The 22,318-nt window shown below is 40.4% G+C and overlaps 1 protein-coding gene across 6 annotated transcripts in view; it reads right to left on the bottom strand.

Moving 5' to 3' along the window:
* Positions 1 to 22,318, bottom strand: part of LOC140483762 (voltage-dependent L-type calcium channel subunit alpha-1D-like) — a 600,966-nt gene that overhangs the window by 270,591 nt on the left and 308,057 nt on the right. For all 6 annotated transcript variants that reach the window (XM_072582290.1, XM_072582291.1, XM_072582293.1 and 3 more), the window contains exons 10-12: positions 16,746 to 16,836; positions 10,385 to 10,411; positions 4,227 to 4,387 (exon numbers count right to left, since the gene is read on the bottom strand). In XM_072582290.1, the coding sequence (XP_072438391.1) occupies positions 4,227 to 4,387; positions 10,385 to 10,411; positions 16,746 to 16,836 (279 nt within the window). The remainder of the gene's footprint in view (positions 1 to 4,226; positions 4,388 to 10,384; positions 10,412 to 16,745; positions 16,837 to 22,318) is intronic.

Here is a 22,318-nt window from a genome sequence, read left to right as displayed (position 1 = left end):
TTTCAAACTTGTCCCAGTATTCTGTTCTGTACCCTTCTTGTGCAATTCGAGTGACATTCTACCACTCGCTACTGCCAGGATATCCCAGAATGGACCAGCATCTCTGGCACCCCCACTATCTTTGAAAGGCCATTCTGAACCAAGACAAGCACTGTTCGATCTCATTGCCTGGTACCTAACATTTTCCCTGACACAGCAGAGAATGGAAAATTGGTGTTGTACTTTGTAGGCAGGAACCTGGAGATACTGGTGGACAGTGTGGTGCAGAGGCAGTATGTCCTTTTCCATCTAAGAAGGCCATAACACCAGACCAGCTTTCTGGAAGAATGCATAGTAATGTATGTTGAAGAGAAATGATCTTCTCCACTCTAGCAATTAAGTGCTATCATCCTCTCTTGGATACCTCATGCTTTTTCTCTGCTCCTGCATCCACTTGACAACAAGGCTCAATCTCTACCATTGTTTCTCCGTTTTTTTAAATTCACTCATGGGAGGTGGGCATTGCTGGTTGGCCAGCATTTATTGCTTGTCCCTAGCTGCCGTTGAGGCTGTTGCACGCAACAATTTCCTTCATTCATTCTAACCTATCCTACACCAATAACATTGTATCTCCTCTGTGCTGACAACACTCTCGCTTGGGACACCTCCCCATCTGCATCAAAAGTGTGCTACCCACTATCATCTGGGTTAATACCTACTGTGCTCTCATTTCATGAGGAAGTCAGCATTGCAGAAGCAGGAAAGTCAACATTTTGGGCAGGACCCTTCATCAGGCCACATTTAATTGACTCTGACTTTCTAGCATCTGCAATTCTCACTGTCTCCTATGACAATCAGAGCACAATAGGACAGAAAGAGTCAAGATGGGTGGTGGATTGCCAGAATTTAGCTCCTCACCGTATATGAGGATAGCATCCTGACTCTGACTGCCCTGAGTTGCTGAATGATTGTGTCCAAGTGCCTGGACTGGTCTAAAATGCTACCCTTGACTTTCGGCATGAGGACCACCAAACCAAAAGCTATCTTCCTTGACTTGACTGATCACTGCTGACAGGGAGAAAGTGAGGACTGCAGATGCTGGAGATCAGAGTCAAAGAGTATGGTGCTGGAAAAGCATAGCCGGTCAGGCAGCATCAGGAATTCCTGATGAAGGGCTTATGCTTGAAATGTCAATTCTCTGACTCCTTGGATATTGCCTGACCGGTTGTGCTTTTCCAGCACCAGACTCTTCAACTTTAATCACTGCTGACAACCATGCTGGCATTGTGTTGTCTGAAAAGGCACAGCAAGGCAGAAGGATTGCGTATCTCTGGCTGAAGGGAATAGCAGAAAAAGGCAATGCAAGACAGTGATACAGTAAGCATCCAGGAAGATACAAAGTGATTCAGCACTAACAGAGAAAGGCACATAGTCCTGAAACACAACATGGTTCAATTCATGACCTGGATTCATGTTGCTGAGCACAAATTTCCTTGTTGCAGCATTATAATGATAGCTGTCGATGCAACCTGTGGTGCAACACTGAAGCACAGAAGCATACTGTCAGTGGACTAGAGATGTGCATGAGGGTTCTCAGAGGGTGGTACATGTCAGATGCTAATGTTCATGGACATGAGGGGAGTGTGGACAATGTCCATATAGCATATCCTGAGATCCTGTTGCGTGATGATCAACATGGAAATTCTTTACAGTCAGCCATGAGTAGAGTTGTCAGGTACCTGCTCTGACTTCCATGTTAAAAATTCTCTAGCAAATCATTTGCAAGTGTTAAGACTGGAAGCTACACATTAATGGAGGCAAGACGAACAGTTGACAAGATACTTAACAAGCAATAATTCCTGTTAATATGCAACTTTCGCTGTCAAGTGAGATCTGAATGGCCAGAACCTAGTTACAAGATGCAGGTTGTTCCCAAATGTTGAAATAGGGATCACTTGTATCACTTCTCATATAATGTAGCTACATTGCTTACTATAGTCAATATCATTCAGGCCCATCTTCAGAGTACTTTAAGGAAGTATCATATGCTAGGGTTAAAGGGAAACGGTGAATGTATAGTACTTAGACTTCCATAAGGTATTTGATAAGGTACCTCATCAAAGGTTATTATGGAAAATAAAGATCCTGATGTAGTGGGAGAACATATTGGCATGGATGGAAGACTGGATGGCTAACAGGAGGCAGACAGTAAGAATAAATGTTTTTTTTTCAGTTGACTAAATGTAACAAGTGGTGTGCCACACAGATTAGCGCTGGGAGCTCAATTGTTTACAATTTATATCAATGATTTACAGAAGGGACGGTTATCAAATGTGCTGATGACACAACAATAAGTAGGAAAGTAAGTTGTGACAATACATAAGGAGGCCACGAAAATCTATTGATTGGTGAAGTGAGTGGGCAAATACGTGACAAATGGAGTATAATGTGGGAAGATGTGAAATTGTTTATCTTAGCAGGAAGAATGAAAAAGATTATTACTTAGTGGTGAGAGATTACAGAATTCTGAGGCACAGAATATCTGGGTATTCTTTGTGCATGAATCACACAAGGTTACTATGCAAATACAGCAAGTAAAGAATGTTACCATTTATCACAAGGGGAATTGAATACAAGAGGAAAGGGAGGTTATACTTTGCTTACACTGAACTCCAGTGAAACTGCATCTAAAGTACAGTGTGCTGTACTGGGCACCTCATTTAAAAATAGATATAAATGTACTGGAGTTAGTTCTGAGAAAGGATATTGAGCAGGTGTGTATGCAGACGTGCTGTCTTATAAGGTAAGGTTGAATAGGCAAGACTTGTAGCCACTGGAGATTAGTAAAATCATAGGTGACTTGATTGAAATTTGAAGATTCTGAGCAGTCATGATAGGGCAAATGAGGAGAGGATAATTCCTCTTATGGGACAATCTAGAACTAGGGGTCATTGTTTAAAAATTAGGGGTGACTCATTTAAAGGAGAGAAAAGGCAAAATCTTTTTCAGATGATTGACAGTCTTTGGAACTCTCTTCCTTAAAAAGAGATGGAAACAAAGTTCTTTAACACTTAGAAGGCAGACATGGATAGACTCTTATTAAGTAAGCAGGTGAAAGGTTATTGGGGTAGGTGGAAATGTGAATTTGAGATTACAACCCAATCAGACATTATTTTATTGAAGGGGAGAAGGATCAAGGCGCTGAATCGCGCTCACTTGTTCGTTTGTTTGCTTGACAGTCTTTCCCACTACATCAACAAGATGTAGTGTAATAATTCTGCAAAGGATCCTCCAATAGCTTTGTCTGAACCTGCCACCTCTTTCACTTAAAAGGACAAGAGCAGTAGATGTACAGGAAAACCCCACTATTTGTGACTTCCATTCCAAGCCATCCTGATGTTGAACTACGTTACCACTCATTCACTATCGTTGGGCCAAAATACTGGAACTGTAGGTGTCCCTACCCCTGAAGACTGTAGTTCAAGAAGGCCGTTCACCACCACCTTCTCCAGGGCAATGATTGCTAGCTGAGCCAGCAAAAACTACATCTCATCAACAAATTAAAAGAACAGGAAATCTGTCAAATTTGCTAGCAAATTTAGTGACTGGTTGAGGAAGTTAGCATGGGGAGAAGGGAACTGAATGACACCCCTCTATCTTTATCTTTCACCCACTGCCCCACTCTCCTATAACATCCACCTGAAGAAACCTCAGTCCTGACTTCACTTACCTGAGGATTGGGTGTCTCACTGATCTTGGGCCTCTAGTGGATACATTGTTGAAAGCTGTCATCACTCCCAAATCAATCCTGATGGAAATGAGAAAGTGGCAGCCTGGCTGGCCAGCAGCTCTTGGTAAGCAGGACCTCAACCACCAGCGTCTTAAACCCCATAGAAAGACAGCTGCTGGTCAATTAACGCCTGGGGCATGTAATATTGTTAGGGTCTCCCCCAGAGAAGTGGCCAGGGTTTTCTGCTCTCAGTTCTCCAAACAGTGGGCAAGATTCCCTTGGCCTCTCTGCATCCAACCTAATACTGCAGTACATATTGTTTGGATAAAAACGTACAATTCTAACTTGTACCATCGAGCTGGATTTACATAACTACAAAGCTATTTGCAGCTGTATACTGATTAGAATTAATCACTGGACATTATCCAACCAATTTATCCAAATGCACTATTAAAACAATTTAATGGAATTTTTACTGCTCACTAGTACTTACGTGAAAACAAAGCTGCACTCTTACCTTGAGTAAATGTTAGCCAAGGAGGCTGATTATAATGCTCTGATGAAATGGTTAATGTATTGAGAAAAACAAGGATAATAACGAGCCAGTAGAAAGTAACAGACTTTACACCAGCTCGACATTTTCGTCTCCAACAACGGTTCCAACGACGCCAGCGTCGGCTGGAAATATAAAATAAACTGATAAGACTACAAAGAAATTTTAAACTATGTACTAAGCACAATAAAACAACATTTTGAAAGCAATTCATTAAGAAATATTGATGGATATCTTTGAACAAAACAAAGAATAAAGAATAAAGAAAATTACAGTACAGGAACAGGCCCTTCAGCCCTCCAAGCCTGCACCAATCCAGATCCTCAACCTAAAACTGTTGCCTATTTTCTAAGCATCTGTATCCCTCTGCACCCTGCGTATTTATGTATCTGTCCAGATACATCTTAAATGATGCTATCATGCCCGCCTCTAACATGTGCCAGGCACCCACTACCATCTTGTCCATTTTGCACTCATATCTCCCTTAAACTTTTCTCTCCTCACCTTGAACTCGTGAGCCCTATTAACTGAGATCCCCACTCTGGGAAAAGGTTTCTTGCTATCCACCCTGTCTGTACCTCTCATGATTTTGTACACCTCAGTCAGGTTCCACCCTCAACCTCAGTTTTTCTAATGAAAATTAGATAGATAGATTAGATAGATAGATTACATACCCTACAGTGTAGAAACAGGCCCTTCGGCCCAACAAGTCCACACCAACCCTCTGAAGAGTAACCCACACTCCTCTAACTAATGCACCTAACAATTATGGTTAATTTAGCATGGCCAATTCACCTGACCTGCACATCTTTGGAAGGTGGGAGGAAACCCATGCAGACACATGGAGAATGTGCCAACTCCACACAGACAGTCACCCAAGGCTGGAAATAATCCTAGTCTACACAACATCTCTTCATAGTGAGTGTCCTCTATACTAGGCAACATCCTGATGAACCTCCTCTGCACCATCTTCACAACATCCACATCCTTTTGGTAATGTGGCGACCAGAACTGCATGCAGTACTCCAAATGTGGCCAAACCATAGTCCTATACAAACTGTAATGTGACCTGCCAACTCCTGTACCCAATATCCGGCCCGATGAAAGAAAGCATGTTGTATGCCTTCTTGACCACTCTATTGACCTCTGTTGATACCTTCAGGGTACAATGGACCTGAACACCCAGATTTCTTTTGATATCAATTTTCCCCAGGGTTTTTCCATTTACCATATAGTTCACACTTGAATTGGACCTTCCAAAATTCATCACCTTGCATTTGCCTTTATTAAACTCCATCTGCCATTGCTCCACCAAACTCTCCATTCTGTAGATATTCTGCTGCATTCTCTGATAGTCCCCTTCACTGTCTGCTACTCCACCAATCTTAGTGTCATCTGCAAACCTGCTGATTAGATCATTTATACCTTCCTCCAGATCATTTATGGATATCACAAACAACAGTGGTCCCAACACGGATCCCTGTGGAACACTGCTGGTTACAGAGTTCCATTTTGAGAAAATCCCTTCCACTACTATTCTGACTCCTGCTGCTCAGCTAGTTCCCAACCCATAGAACATAGAACAATACAGCACAGAACAGGCCCTTCGGCCCATGATGTTGTGCCAAACATTTGTCCTAGCTTAAGCACCATCCATGTACCTATCCAATTGCGGCTTAAAGGTCACCAATGATTCGGACTCTGCCACTCCCACAGGCAGCGCATTCCATGCCCCCACCACTCTCTGGGTAAAGAACCTACCCCTGACATCCCCCCTATACCTTCCACCCTTCACTTGAAATTTATGTCCCCTTGTAACACTCTTTTGTACCCAGGGAAAAAGTCTCTGACTGTCTACTCTATCTATTCCCCTGATCATCTTATAAACCTCTATCAAGTCACCCCTCATCCCTCGCCGTTCCAGTGAGTAAAGGCCTAGCACTCTCAACCTATCCTCGTACGACCTATTCTCCATTCCAGGCAACATCCTGGTAAATCTCCTCTGCACCATCTCCAAAGCTTCCACATCTTTTCTAAAATGAGGCAACCAGAACTGCACAAAGTACTCCAAATGTGACCTTACCAAGGTCCTGTACAGCTGCAACATCACCTCATGACTCTTGAATTCAATCCCTCTGCTAATGAACGCTAATACACCAAAGGCCTTCTGACAAGCTCTATCCACCTGAGTGGCAACTTTCAAAGGTCTATGAACATAGACCCCAAGATCCCTTTGCTCCTCCACCTTACTAAGAACCCTACCGTTAACCCTGTATTCTGCATTCTTATTTGTCCTTCCAAAATGGACAACCTCACACTTGGCAGGGTTGAACTCCATCTGCCAGTCCTCAGCCCAGCTCTGCATCATATCTAAGTCCCTTTGCAGACGATAACAGCCCTCCTCACTATCCACAACTCCACCAATCTTCGTATCGTCTGCAAATTTACTGACCCACCCTTCGACTCCCTCTTCCAAGTCATTAATAAAAATTACAAACAGTAGAGGACCCAGAACTGATCCCTGCAGAACTCCACTTGTAACTGGGCTCCAGGCTGCATATTTACCATCTACCACCACTCTCTACTTCGACCGGTTAGCCAGTTTTCTATCCAAGTGGCCAAATTTCCCTCTATCCCATGCCTCCTGACTTTCCGCATGAAATCCCATGCCTCCTGACTTTCCGCATCTAGCTAATACGCCCTGAACCCCATGCAACTTCACTTTCTCCATCAGCTTAACACGGGAAACCTTACTGAAGGACATCTACAGCTCTTCCCTCATCAATCAACTTTGTTACTTCCTCAAAGAATGACCTTCCCTGCACAAAACCACGTTGCCTATCACTGATAAGCTATTTTTTTCCAATTGTAAAACGATCCTATCCCTCAGTATCTTTTCCAGCAGCTTCCCTACCACTGATGTCAGGCTCACTGGTCTATAATTACCTGGATTATCCCTGCTACCCTTCTTAAACAAGGGGACAACATTAGCAATTCTCCACTCCTGAGACTTCACCCATGTTCAAGGATGCTGCAAAGATATCTGTTAAAGCCCCAGCTATTTCCTCTCTCACTTCCCTCAGTAACCTGTGATAGGTTCCATCTGGACCAGGGGACTTGTCCACCTTAATGTCTTTTAAAATTCCAACACTTCCTCCCTCCTTTTGCTGACTTGATCTGGAGTAATCAAACATTTATCCCTAACCTCAACATGCCAAGTACTCATTAAGAATCTCACCCATTTTCTCTGACTCCACGCATAACTTTCCTCCTTTGTCCTTGAGTGGGCCAAGCCTTTCTCTAGAAACCCTCTTGCTCCTTACTTATGAATAAAAGGCTTTGGGATATTCCTTAACCCTTTTGTCAAAGATATTTCACAATTCCTCTTAATTCCTCATTTCAGATTGTTTCACCAATTTCTATTGATTAGTCAATTTTTCAGTGATGCTTTATTGAAAGATTGATGATGCATCACTTATTGCACACGACGTGGTATTCACATTTTTGCCATTTCAATTCAATCACTATCTAGGCTCTGCGTTTAGCCTATAAAGACTACAAACTACCCACAAATGAGAGAAGTTGTAAATTCCAAGCTGCTTTTTAATATTCTTAAATTGATCTTGATTACAATGACCAAATAATAAAAGCCGTGAATCTGGAAGCTACCTGCCATACAAAAAAAAAACAGTAAAGCATGAATTTTAAGTACTCAACTCATACACCTTATGATTTATTATTTTTCATTACCTCTTATGTTAAGTGGCAATAAGAGAAGTTGGAAAACACGAATACTGTATTAAACTCAGTCATCTAAGTCCTTGTCTGTGGAGGTGTGCAGAAAATATCCCACTTACACTGACTTCAATAAAATAGGTATAGCAACAAATGCAAATCAAAATGCCATACTCACTGAAATAAATAAAACTTATCAGATAATGCAAATTATTTAATTGCAAGTCATGCCATGTAATCCCAAAAAAGTATTGTAATGCAACATTCAGATAAGAGACTGGTTCTGCAGCAGCTGGTGAGGAAACCAGCAACAGAAGTTGTTGGAGGTCATTCATCTCAGCTCCAGGACAGCTTTACGGGAGTTCTTTGAGGTTGTATCCTCAGCCCAACCATGGATGTACATTTGCTTGCTGAGCTGGAAGGTTCGTTTTCATCACCATACTAGCTAACATCAGTGAGCCTCCGGATAAGGCAGTGGTGGTACGGCCCACTTTCTACTTAAATAAATAGAATGCAGGCCATTCCATCAGTGTTTCATCTGGAGGCTCACAGATGATGTTACCTCGTATGGTGACGAAACATTTGAAAACGAACCTTCCAGCTCAGTGAGCAAACCTACATCCAGAACCTCAACCTGAGCCACAAATCTTCTCAAAACTTGTCAGCCCAACCATCTTCAGTTAGTTTATCAATGACCTCCCCTCCATCGTAAGATTTTAAGCATGGATATTTGCTGATGATTTCACAAAGTTCAGCATCATCGAAGTTCACCCTATGCAATTCCTCAGATATTGAAGCAGTCCATGTCCAAATGCATTAATGTCTAAATACAGTCATATCCAGCTTGGCCTGCCAAACAATGACCATCTCAAACAGAGAATCTAACCATCATCCCTTGACATTCACTGGAGCTATCATCACAGAATTCCCCACAATCAATATCCTAGGGTTTACCAGGAGAAAGTGAGGACTGCAGATGCTGGAGATCAGAGTCAAAAGTGTGGCACTGGAAAAGCACAGCCAGTCAGGCAGCACCTGAGGAGCAAGAGAGTCGACATTTCGAGCATAAGTTCTTCATCAGGAATGTGATGGGGGTGGGGTCCCAACGGGGCTGAGAGATAAATGTTGGGGTGGGGCTGGGGGAAGGTACGTAGGAATGTGATAGGTAGATGAAGGTGGGGGGGTAATGGTGATAGATCAGAGTGGAAGGGGAGCAGATAGGTGGGAAGGAAGATGGACAGGTTGGACAGGTCAAGAGGGCAGTGCTGAGTTGGAGGGTTGGATCTGGGATGAGGTGGGAGGAGGGAAGATCAGGAAACTGGTGAAATTGACATTGATCCCGTATGGTTGGAGGGTCCCAAGGCAGAAGATGAGGTGTACTTCCTCCAGTCATCGGATAGCTCAAATTGGACAGTGGAGATAGCCTAGGACTTGCATGATCTTTGCAGAGTGGGAGGGGGAGTAGAAGTGTTCAGCCACAGGGCAGTGGGATTGATTGGTGCATGATCTGGAGATGTTCTCTGAAACATTCCGCAGGTTGGCATCCTGTCTCCCAAATGTAGTGGAGACCACGTTGAGAGCAACGGACACAGTAGATGAGGTCTTTGGAGGTGCAGGAAAATTTCTGCTGGATGTGGAAAGATCCTGTGGGGCTTTGGATGGAGGTGAGGGGAGAGGTGTGGGTGCAGGTTTTACATCTCTTGCAGTGGCAAGGGAAGGTGCTGGGAGTGGAAGGAGGGTTGGTGTGGGGCATAGACCTAACAAGGGAGTCATAGAGGGAATGGTCTCTATGGAATGTTGAAAGGGGTAGGGAGGGAAATATATCTCTGGTGGTGGGATCTGACTCTAGGTGGCAGAAATGGCGGAGGATGATGTGCTGCCTCTGGAGGTTGGAGGGGTGAAGGTGAGGACCAGGAGGGCTCTGTCCTTGTTGCAACTGGCGGGGTGGGGTTCAAGGGTGGAGATGCGCATCTCCTCCACTTCTCGAACCTCTGCCTGATTGAGGATTAATTCCATTGCAGCTCTTGGAAAATGTCCTGATAGGGCACCCATTAACTTTTTAGCCAGTTGAGGGGGCACTGGCATGCCAATAAATCCAGCACAGTATTTTATGATTTATTCAGATACTGAAAAGGTAACAAAATGTTAGTAAACATGATTTTACATAACAGTCGCATATTGCTGAAATTATACCATTAATAAGAAAATTAAAATATAATAATGACTAAGCACAGCATATCTTTTATATACACAACGTAAGTATATTAATGCAATAGTACAAAAATAGTGTTCAATTATTACAGTTGACATTAGAAAATTAATTCATAGTTTCCAAATTTTCGTAAACAGAAAGGAATGCTCAGAGGATGCAGAAAAAAGTTACTGACCTGAACTTTGACTTAGAAATTCGAATACTGCAATGCAAAAAAAACATGGACAATGTCTGAATACATTTCTAAATTAATCAGAGAACTTCATAAGCTATGAAAATGTGCTAATATGCCAAAAGCCATTGTTCTACTGTTCTGCACACATTTTCAAAATGATATTTGTAAGCATTGAATGAATGCTAAATTGAAGGGATAGTGAAATCACTGGCACTTAGATCACCATCTCAACATTTGAGAAAATTCAAGAATGGAACAGATTGTTGGTGGTGTGGCTTACTGAAGTAAGGACATTTTTTTCTTCTACATTGATTCTACATTGTCTTCTCCATAAATTGATCATCAGTTGATTATATTGAGACAGTTCAGTTATCCTGGTTAAAAACAGATGAAAAACATAATTCAAATTTCTGAATTCTGATAGCACAATGACAATTCAGTTTTGTCACTTGCCGTGAGACGAATTGGTTCATATTATTAGTACTCTTTGCAAGCTTGCCCAGCCAAGCCTTATCAGAATTTAAAGTTTGAAGAATGAATCTCAGATTGCAGAATCCAGGCTGTTCTCCTTAGAGAGCGAAGGTTGAGGACTGATCTGATAAATGTGTGAAAATCCTGAGCGGTCTAGACAGAGTAATTAGGCAGAAATTGTTTCCACTGGTGAAAGAAATGACAAGAATAAAATACTGATTTCAAGTGAAAAGCTCGATAGACAAAAGTGACACATCAAAAAATATTTTTACGCAGCTGAGTTTATGCTTTAGATACACTGAAATTTGGTGGTGGTGTTTTGCAATTAGATAATTATCTGAAGTGATAAAAGTCTCGACAGCAAAGTCTCTTTTGCAGCAAACTAGCATTGGCATAACAGGCTGAATGGCCATGGTCTATACTCTAACTAATATAATAAATCTATGCTTCATGCGTATCCATACATTAGCACTGCACAGAGTCAAGATAGACTTCATATTTTTCTTTGTCTTCACGAAGAAATACTTGTGAAGACAAACTTAATCATTTGATATTTAGGATGGATATCAAATTGATTTAGTGGCAATCATCAGTGACTCTTTGAAAATGTAGGAATCCAGTGACATTGACTGAATATATCATAAAGTTTAGTGGAAATTAGATAAATATGCATGTTATACAAACTATAACATCAGCTGCCTTTGTGAATTGCGTAGGCAGCATATTAACACTATCAGAGATCAAGTGAGAGGTATATCTGTTCAAAAGTGATGGTGATCTTGCTAAATGTTATGCTGTCTGTGTATTACAAGTTGATTATTGGTTTATTGGCTGCAGATGCTATGTTATAAGTTGGCCAGCTAACCTGTAAAAGCTGAGATAATTGTGACTGATAATTGACAAATGGCCATACTACACTTCACATACAATTTCAATTGACATACATTTTCTATTTTGTAACACAAAATACTTAAGCAGTAACGTAAACTTACAATAGGAATAAAAACAAAGGCTGCCTTCAAATACATATAAAAACTTTCATAAAGAACCAAAATGGCGTAAATTTTGTAATCAAAACACAGAAATCCTGTGCAATTCAAAAATTCTTTTATTCATTCAGCTTCCTTTAAACCATTCAAAATGAGAAAATTAGGCACAAATATTGTAAAATTGTGCTAGGTTTTACCAAAAAATGTTTGCATCAAAACTGTCTTCAATTCCAATAAACACAGAATAAGCACAAGCATTTCAGTTCTCATATTGTCAAGTTGCTCCTTGAAATGACTCCTATGAATATTGTTCATTTCTCCCGTGTGTCGCTAAGCTAAATTAACAATATATACTAATCTGATGCCCAGCACATCTAACAGTGAGATTCCTTTAATAGATATACGGTCAAGAAACTTGGTAACACAACACCAAGTTTACAGGCGTGAAAGAAATGTTGAAGTGTTCAATACGGCCAAGAGCAGGCATGCCACATTTTAAATGCACTGTTTGCTGTAAGAGATTGGTATCAGTTGTGAAAAGAGGAGACAACAGCCTATTTTTAACTAGGCCTTAGGACATTTACACCTTGAAGTAAATGTCTCAGAGACCATCTGATCTATCCTTGACCAAACATATTTACCCTGAAAACCACAGCTACATGCAGCCTGAGCAGTGGTCTTCGAGGTAAGTTGCAAAACAAATTTAACTGAACCTGGAGCCACAAAAGGCAGAGACATCACTCTCAACTTCACATTAAAAATGTGAGTTGCTGTTGGCCACAAATTTCCCTTTTCCAATTTTACTGCCTTACACTCCATCCCCAGTTGCTTCATTAATGTCACTATCAGAACCACATAAAAGGTGAGAAGTCACATGACACGAGGCTATAGTCCAACAAATTTATTTGAAATCACAAGCTTGTCGGACAAATTCTGAACAAATATCCAAAGATACCAAGATATATGTTCTTGCGTTTATTTTGAAAATGCATTTTTAAACCATATTCAAAGTTGGAGAGCAGAAAATGTACATTTTAAAACAATTATCTTTAAAATCTATAACATTACAATGACCCATTGTAAACTCCAGATTGTACCATCTCCTGATTATGCCTGTACTTATTAGAGTTTGGAAGAATTAGAAGCAACTTTGTTGATACATAGAAGTTTCTTAGGGAACATGAACAGGGAGATGCAGAAAAGTTGTTTCCCCTGTGGGACAGTCTAGGACCACAGGGCATAATATCAGGAGAAGGGATCACACATTTAAAACAGAGATGAGGAGGAATTTCTTTTCTCAGAGGGTAGTATATATCTGTGGATTTCTTTACTTCAGCGGGCTGGAGGAGCTGGATCTTAAAAATCTGTTTATCTTAGCCTTAAATAAATTCAGTCAGTAAGGGAATCAAGGGTTATGGAGAAAAGGGAGCAAAGCAAAAGATGAGGATTATCAAATCAGCCATGATCTCACTGAATGATAAAGCCAACTCAATGGGCTGAATGGCCTACATCTGCTTCGAAGTATTATGCTTCCATAATGCACAGTGTGAAGGGAGTGAATTTTTCAGGTTGCTGAAATATTCCCGGTTTGACATGGATGGTCTCAAGCTTCTTGAACATTGTTGGGGCTGTGTCCATACAGGTCAGTCCATTATGATCCCTCCTTACATGTGCCTTTAAGGTGGTGGACAAGCTTTAAAGATTCAGGTAGTGAGTAACTTGCTGCAGAATTTCAAACCTTCAATTATGATTATTTCCTGCAATTGTGAAATGTTACATGCCATTTATCAGTTCATGCCTGAATATCATCCAGGTCTCGTGGCAGAGTCTATACCAGTATCTGAGGAGTCATGAATGATGCTGAACATTGTACAGTTACTTGTAGACATCTCCACTTCTGACCTTATGATTGAGGGAGGGTAATTGATGAAGTAGCTGAAGCTAATTGGGTCTAGCACATGCTGCAGAGTTTCGCAGGATAATGTCTGCATTTCAATGAAAATTAATGTTTCTAGGATATCGTACAATTCAGCAAATATTTCAGGAATAAAAGGCCTCACCAACAATCCATCCAACTGCACCGATAAAAGAAGGGTATAAAATAACAGAATAAAATAAGCAGTGGAGGAAATTCCTATGTGTAGATCCTTTATAACACTTTTTTTGGTAGTTTCAAAGGCCATGATGGTGTGAGACTGAGATAGAGAAGAAGAAACAAAGAATTGCTTGTGCATGCCAGGTATCCTGCATGATCTGGACTAATATTCTCTTCTTGATACCATCATGTATATTTGCTGTATAACGAATGTGTTACATCTTACCTTAAAACTCTAACTAAAATTAACACATCAACTGCGTTCACTGCAGTCAGACGGTCCTTACTTTTAAAACTCATTAATGGGATGTAGGATTTGCTGGCTGGGCCAACATTTGTTGTCTATCTCTGGTTACCTTCAAAAAGTGGAGTTGAGCTGTCTTCTTAAACCACAGTCAATTCAGTGATTCATGCTTCCAATGCTGAGATTATCTTTCTTCAGCTGGCCTGACCTCTTATTTGTTCAGATGCCTTTCTCTGATGTTTCTACTGATGAGTTAAAAGTATTAAGTGGCTGATGCATTTACAAAGTCTCTGATTTATCAATTCATGTCAGAGCTTACAGCAAATGCCGCAGGAAAAATCATTGGTTTTTTTCAGTTTTAAACCAAGTTTCTCTGACTGCAAGAAACAGCAGCTGAGAGAAAATCTGCATGTTTCTTTTTCTCTCCATCTCTGTAATGTCGCTTAGCGACCCGAGAACCAATCATAGAGTGATTGGAAAACAAAATGTTTATCATTGATAACTATCACTAGTCCACAGCAAAGAGTGAGAGGTGACTTGATTGAAATAGAAAAGATGCTGAACGGTCTTGATAAGATTGAAGTGGAAAAGATGTTCCCTCTTGTAGGTCAGTCCAGAACTTGGAGAAAAGTTTTAAAGTTTTGGGTCATTCTTGAAAAACAGAGATGAGAAAGTTTTTTTTTTCTCTGAGAACATTGAGCAACTTGAATGCTGTCACAATTGGGTCATTAAATATTTTAAGACAGAGATGGATAAATTCTTGTTAGGCAAGCAAATCAATTATCAGTGTGGGTAGATGGGAGTGTGGAAGTTAAAACACAAATAAATCAGCTGAATGGTGAAGCAGGCTCTAAGTTGGTCTACTTCTGCTTCTGTTTTGTATGTTCACATTACACAAAAAAAAAAGCTACAAAAATTTGGAAAGATCTTAACATGCACAATGATTCAACTCTTTTTGCAAGAATATCCTTCAGAGATACTCAATCCCAATGATGTATTACTCCCATCCTAACTTTAAAATTGCTTACTCAAATGACTATTTCCAATTATGATGATCTAGATTTTTCTTTCCAGCTCTCATGGCCTCAATTTCCTTTTCGACCTGACAATCTGACTTATTTTCAGTTCTCACAACTTGGAAACTTCTAGAAAGTTCTCTCAACCTAGAAATTTCAACCAATCTGAAGATTTTGACAAACGAACATGCCCTTCTGCTTAAATTAAACTTCTTCAGTATTGAAACAAAACTGAAATTGCTGAGAAACTCAGCAGGTCTGGTAGAGTCAGATTCATTGGCGACCTTTAAGCGGCATTTGGATAGGTACATGGATGGGTGCTTAATCTAGGATAGAAGTTCGGCACAACATCGTGGGCCGAAGGGCCTGTTCTGTGCTGTATTGTTCTATGTTCTATGTTCTATGTTCATCTGTGGGGAAAATAAAAGATAATGTTTCAAGTCCAGTGACTATTCTACCAGACCTGCTGAGTTTTTTCAGTAATTTGCTTTTATTTCAGATCGCCAGCATCCACAGTTTTTTGTTTTACTCTTCTGAACTGAAACCTGATTCTGACCAACTTTCATTCTTAAGTCATAAAACTCATCTTTGCAAACATTCAGCAATTAGCGGCCAAAGTACATGATTAGGCAGTTAACTTAAATCACATGCTTTCTTGGAAATTATGTATTTTGTTCACTGCTTCAAATGACTTCTTAGGAGATGGACATTATCTTCATAATATTAGTTTTATCTCCACTATAAACCCAAATTATGATAATATAGTATAAACCTTTATCATGCGATGCATCCAATAGGGTCAACTACAAAGGACTAATGTTTTAATTTGCCAGCAAGAATCAGCTGAAAGAACTAGAAATCTTTAGCCGAGAAATTTTATCCTGCCCATAAACATTAGTGGCTTGAGACCTGTATGTGCTTTCAATTCATTTTTGCCATGGACTTTAATACAGCAAACATTTTGTCTCTAGGAACTAATAATGACAAGACTTCCAAATTGTCACATAATTTCTGTGCTCCCCTCTTGCACTGAGACCACTGAGGTGCAGACCCAAAAGAATAGTTGTCAATCCACAGTGTGCCTAATATAAATGCAGTCACTCAAGAAAAAGGCTCAATTATTAATGTCCAGCTCGTCAAACAAAACATAGGTCCTGCATTTCACAGGTGTCCTTAAAGATAGGGTGAAACTGAATGAAGAAAAAGAGACCTTACCTTTTAGTTATATAGCCAAACAAGTGAACTTATTAGATGCAACATGTATGGAGCATTATCAACAGCTGTGTAATAATCTAAGTGATTTTCTGTGTATATCTGTTTGCATTTAATATATTTATATCAATATCTATGTATTTTTGTGTCAAGGTGCACAGTTATTTTGTTTAGATCTCTCCATGCACGCAAGGTGTCCTGTACCTGTGCATATTACTGTTTTTAGTTGTAGTTTACAATACATAATTATCTGTGAGTTGTGTTTACAGGTTCTGTGCTTGTCATTATTTGGTCTATATATGTTCAATCCAGTCTATAAGTTGACTTTACTCACCATAATGATCCACAGCATGTTGCATTGTCACCCTCTCCACTGCCAGCATTGTCTGTGTTATCAGATTCAGTTTCGCCAATAGGCATATTTGCTATTGTAAGAAGGCAAAAACAGAAATAAATCCATAATTTACTTCATTTTTCCATGTATTACATTTTGAAAATTAATATTAAAGGCAAGAATCAAAACCAAGGGTGACTATGATTGTAAACTAATAAACATGCTAAGATTGTCAATACAGCATGTAAACTTCTCACAATCAAATAACTCAAAATAACATATAAAAGTAAATGTAACTTTGTCGTTGAAGTTGTAGTTGTAATAACATACCAGAATTGCCTTGGTCTAACAATGGATGTATCAAAAACGACTGATGCTTTTTAAAAGTTCTTTGTATATCTGGTTTTTATTTCAAAGAAGGTGTCGCTTATGCATACAAAAATTACTTATGAACCCAAAAGTTGTCATTTGAATTAACTTTACAAATGGAACTGTTCTGCAGAATATCACATCAATAAACTCTAGAAGGAACACAGACATTTTGAAATTCTGTAGTATTTACTGTTAAAGTCCTTGAAGAGATAGGTAGAATGGAGGCAGATGAAGTGATTCCCTTGGTTGGGGAGTCTAGAACCAGAGGGAACAATTTAAAAATAAGCAGGATGTTATTCAGGACTGAGATAATGGGGAATTCTTCTACTCAGAGGGCTGTGAATATTTGGAATTCTCTCCCTCACAGGGCAGTCAGTCTTTAAAGTATATATTTAAAATAGAAATTGATGGATTTCTGATTGCCAATTTCATGATAGGGTTATTTGGGAAGTGTGGGTAATAAGCAGTGAAGTGTTCAGCCATATTGGATATTAAATGGCAGAGCAGGTTCAACATGCTAAATGCCTAATGTTCCTGTGTTCACCTAAAGATAATCATAGATAAAGCTGATGATCCTGTGCTTCCAGATTTAGACAACTTAACAGTCAAGAGATGGATGAAAACACCATCTCTCCTAAAATTGCTCCCTCCAAATTGCACTCAATCCATTTGCAATATACATAGGAACCTCGATTATCTGAACGACATGGGCAGGGAGTATTTTGTTTGGATAGTTGAATGCCAGATAACAGTTTAACCAAGCATCAGGACCTTGCGATCTTGTTGGATAATCAAATGTTGGATAATCGAGGTTCCTCTGTATTACAGTTCCTTTATTGTCAAAGTCAAAATTATAGAATTCTGTACCTCACATTACTGTGAAAGTCACAGTCGAGATGGTGGCTCACCAATAACTTCGCAAGAATGCGTGAGGATAACTAATAAATGTTGCTCATTCATGCCCCTATTGCATTAAAACATTTTTAAAAAATGAATTGGGAAAGCCAAAGCTGTTTAGAATCAGAATTGACAATTGCAATACATTACTGCCTCTAATATAGTCAAGGAGACTACAAGACAGAATGATCATCTTAATGGGATGTTCATAAGTCGAGAGAGCACAAGCCGGGGGCAGCTGGGAAGGTAAATTTGAATATTAAATACTTACTTCATGAATCAGCAGCTTCCATTTCAGCAGCGGGAGTTGAGAAAGCGTGAGCCAGCGAGCAGCTGGGAAGAGAATTTAGAATATTAAATACTTACCTTGTGAATCAGCAGAGCAAAGGCTGAACAGGAGCGGAAGCAGACATGGGAACTGCTGGGAAAGTAAACTAACATGTTCGGGCAGTGGCTAAACCCGAACCACTACACATGTTGTGTCTCCCACCATCCTCGTTGAACCAAAAAAAAGGCTCAGTATAGAGGGTTGGTAAGACTTTTTCTTATCTTTTTAGGCAATTTAGAGCATAAGGGATGGAAGCTAGGGCAGCTGCATGCTCCTCTTGCAGGATGTGGGAGGTAAGGATAATCACTATTGTTCCTGCTGACTTCACCTGCGAGAAGTGCACCCAACTACAGCTCCTCACAGACCAGAACATTTGGGAGACTGAGGGGGTGATGGAGAGGAGTGAAATGGAGGTAGTTCCACCTAAGTTACAGGATAAAGGTAGCTGGGTGATTGTCAGGAGAGTGCAAGGGAATAGGCAATCAGTGCAGGGATGTCCTGTGGCTGTTCCCCTCAATAATAAGTATACCATTTTGTCGATTGCAGCAAGTGCTCCCTAAACAACCTCCACATTTGTTGTGCATTTCCCTGAGAACATCAGCTCCCAATTTATGCTCCACAGTTCCTGCCTAATAGCATTATAATTCCCCCTCCCATAATTAAATACTTTCCCATATCATCTGCTCCCATCCCTCTCCGTGATTATAGTGAAGGTCAGGGCATTGTGATCACTATCACAGAAATGCTGAGAGACCTGACACCTGAAATGATTCATTGCCAAGCACCAAATCCAATATGGCCTCCTCTCTAGTCGGTCAATCTACCTATTGAGTCAGGAATCCTCCTTGGACACACTTAAAATCTGTTCCATCCAAACTATTTGCACTAAGGAGGTTCCAATTAATGTTAGGGAAGTTGAAGTCACCCGTGACAACAACCCTGTTACTTCTGCATGTTTACAAAATCTGTCTCCCAATCTGCTCCTCCATGTGTCTGTTGCTATTGCAGGGTCTATAAGAAAACTCCCAATAGAAAAACTTCTCCTTTCCTGTTTCTGACTTCCCATACTGACTCAGTAGACAAACCTTCCTTGATGACCTCAGTTTCTGCAGCTGTGATAGTATCCCTGATTAGAAATGCCACTTCCTCATCTCTTACCTCCCTCCGTATTCCTTTTGAAACATTTAAACCCCAGAACATCTAAGAACCATTCCTGCTCCTCTAATATCCAACTCTCCGTAATGCCCACAACATCATAGCTCCAAGTACTGATCCATCCTCTAAGTTCATCACCCTTATTCCCGAGACTTATTGCATTAAAACAGACACTTCAACCCATCACAGTGACTACAACTTTTCCCTATCAACTGACTATTCTTCCTCATAGATTCTCTGCACGCTGTGTCTGCCTGTTCACTAACTACCTCATCCTCTAATCCGTAGCTCTGGTTTAAATCCTGTCAAAGAGCCCTTGCAAACCTCCCATCCAGGATATTGGTACTGGTCCAGTTCAGCTACAGCCGTCCTCCTCGTAAAGGTCCCACTTTCCCCAGAAGGTATCCCAATGACCCACATATCTGAAGCCCTCCTCCTACACCAGCAAATGCGGCCACATGTTGAGCTGCACTCACTCTCTGTTCCTAGCCTCCCTAGTCCGTGGCACCAGTAGCAACCCTGAGATTACTGCTCTGCTCGTACTGCCTTTTAGCTTCTAACCTAACTCCCTACATTCACTTCTCAGGTCTTCATCCCTTTTCCTAGCTATGTCCATTGGTACCAATATGTACCATGACTTCTGGCTGCTCATTCCCCCACTTAAGAATCCTGAAGACTTGATCCAAGACATCTCTGATCCTGACACCCAGGAAAGGTGACATACCATCCAGGAGTCTTGCTCATGACCACAGAATCTCCTGTCTGTTCCTCTAACCATTGGATCTCCTATTGCTAGTGCTCTCCTCTTCTCCTCCCTTTCCTTCTGAGCCACAGAGCCAGGTTCAGTGCCAGAGACCTGACAGCTGTGGCTTTCCCTTGAAAGGTTTTCATCTCTTCTCCCCACCTCCCCCTCCCCCAACCACCCACGCCCCCGCCCCTACCCCCCCATACCAAAGTCATAACCACTTCAGTCATGTAAAAGTGGACATTATCAATCGCAAACCCATCAACTACTATCTGGCAGAAAATAGATAACAATTATGGAATTTGCCAGGGTATAAAATGTTCAATCCATGATCATGATGTACCTCTCACATTTTACCACAGCTGTTAGGATCAATTTCATTCTTCTCTCCAAAGGAAAAAACGTAACTACAATTCAACTGCAACACATGCCCAAAACAGGAGATCTGAGGCCAACCCAAAGTTGGGTCACACACCTCAATGATATTAACTTGATGAGCTGTTACCACTTATCATTTCTTCACATATATTTCACTCATTTGGTCTGCTCAACTCATAAGCAACAACTCAAAAACCTTTCGGCTATTAGACATTGTTCCTATATTGGCTGCCAGTAGCACAATGCTTCTAATTTAACATTTTTATTTTCATGTTTAAAACCATCATGGTTTTACTCATACAGTTCCATGTATTCTTTTCCATCTGCTCCATCTACCCCTTAATTCTTTAAATATATGAATTAAACTTTTGTGAACTCCCTGAGTCTTCATCCAGTGCCGTAGGAGTCCCTGCCTAAACCTCTCTCTCCTCATTTCCCTCACCTCCTTAAAATCTCATAAGGAATTAAGGGATACGGGGAGAGTGCGGGTAAGTGGCATTGAAATGCCCATCAGCCATGATTGAATGGTGGAGTGGACTCGATTGACGAATGGCCTTACTTCCGCTCCTATGTCTTATGGTCTTATATTCTTTATATCCACTTCATTGACCAAAGATCCTGATAATTCTTTGAATACACTTTTCTTAGTTGAATGTCTCTTTTGGCATTTATTTAAAAATTCATTCATGGAATACAGGTAAGTGCATTGCATTTAATGTTCATTCCTAACTGCCCTTGAGAAATTGGTGGTAAGCTGTCTTCTTAAACTATTGCAGTTACTGGGATGTAGATACACCCACAATGCTGTTAGTGAGGGGCACATGAAGCACCCTTTGACATTTAGACTTCAAAAGCACTACACAAATGCAAATTGCTATTCTCTGCTAACATTATTTATTAACAGGTTAATGAGTAAAGTACACATAGCAAAAATATATTTAGGTTATCTTTCAGTTTGAGGGATTGCAAACTATATTAAGCATGTTTTTAACATCTCATTTGATGTGGTATGGAGTCAGTTACCTCATTTGGCTGGCCAGCTGGTTTGCAATGTGAAGAGATGCCAACAGCATGGGTTCAATTTCCACACTGGCTAAGGTTACCACGAAGGATTCTACTTCTCAACCTTTCCACTCACTGAAGCATGGTGACCTTCAGGTTAAATCATGCCAGTATTTCTCTCCAATGAGAGCAGCCCTATAATCTGGCAAGACTATGATAACTTTACCTTTATGTTAATAGCCAAAGGCTATGTTTGGTTTGCAAGTCTTTTCTCTTTGAATCTATAAGCTTAATAAATAACAAAATCATTGAATGCTTTTTTTTCTACAACTGTGAGAGTCTATTCAATTCTTTAACATATTTCAAACAGACTGGAAAATTCTCACCTCCAATAAGTAAAATCAAATTTTACCTGTGTACAAATCTCCACCCACCTTCCCCCCCACCCCCTCCCCCTCCCCCTCCCGCCGCACAGCACTATTTAGAGTTTACAATACTCGACATAGTTAATGTGTACATTAAACACGTGGACTCTCGTCTCTTACACAGAGGAAACACACAATTCTTTCTAAGCTAAGCAATTGTATGGTTTGATTATGTGTTTGTGTTCCAAAGAAGACTGGAGTTTTGCTTACACTCAAATTTGTTTATTGCTAAATTTAATATGTTCATTCTTTACCCTATATAGATTTCAGT

The sequence above is a fragment of the Chiloscyllium punctatum genome, chromosome 12 (assembly GCF_047496795.1).
Source record: "Chiloscyllium punctatum isolate Juve2018m chromosome 12, sChiPun1.3, whole genome shotgun sequence".
Classification (NCBI taxonomy): domain Eukaryota; kingdom Metazoa; phylum Chordata; class Chondrichthyes; order Orectolobiformes; family Hemiscylliidae; genus Chiloscyllium; species Chiloscyllium punctatum.
The sequence above is the reverse complement of the archived record's forward strand: the minus strand, read 5'-3'. Positions and strand labels throughout refer to the sequence as shown.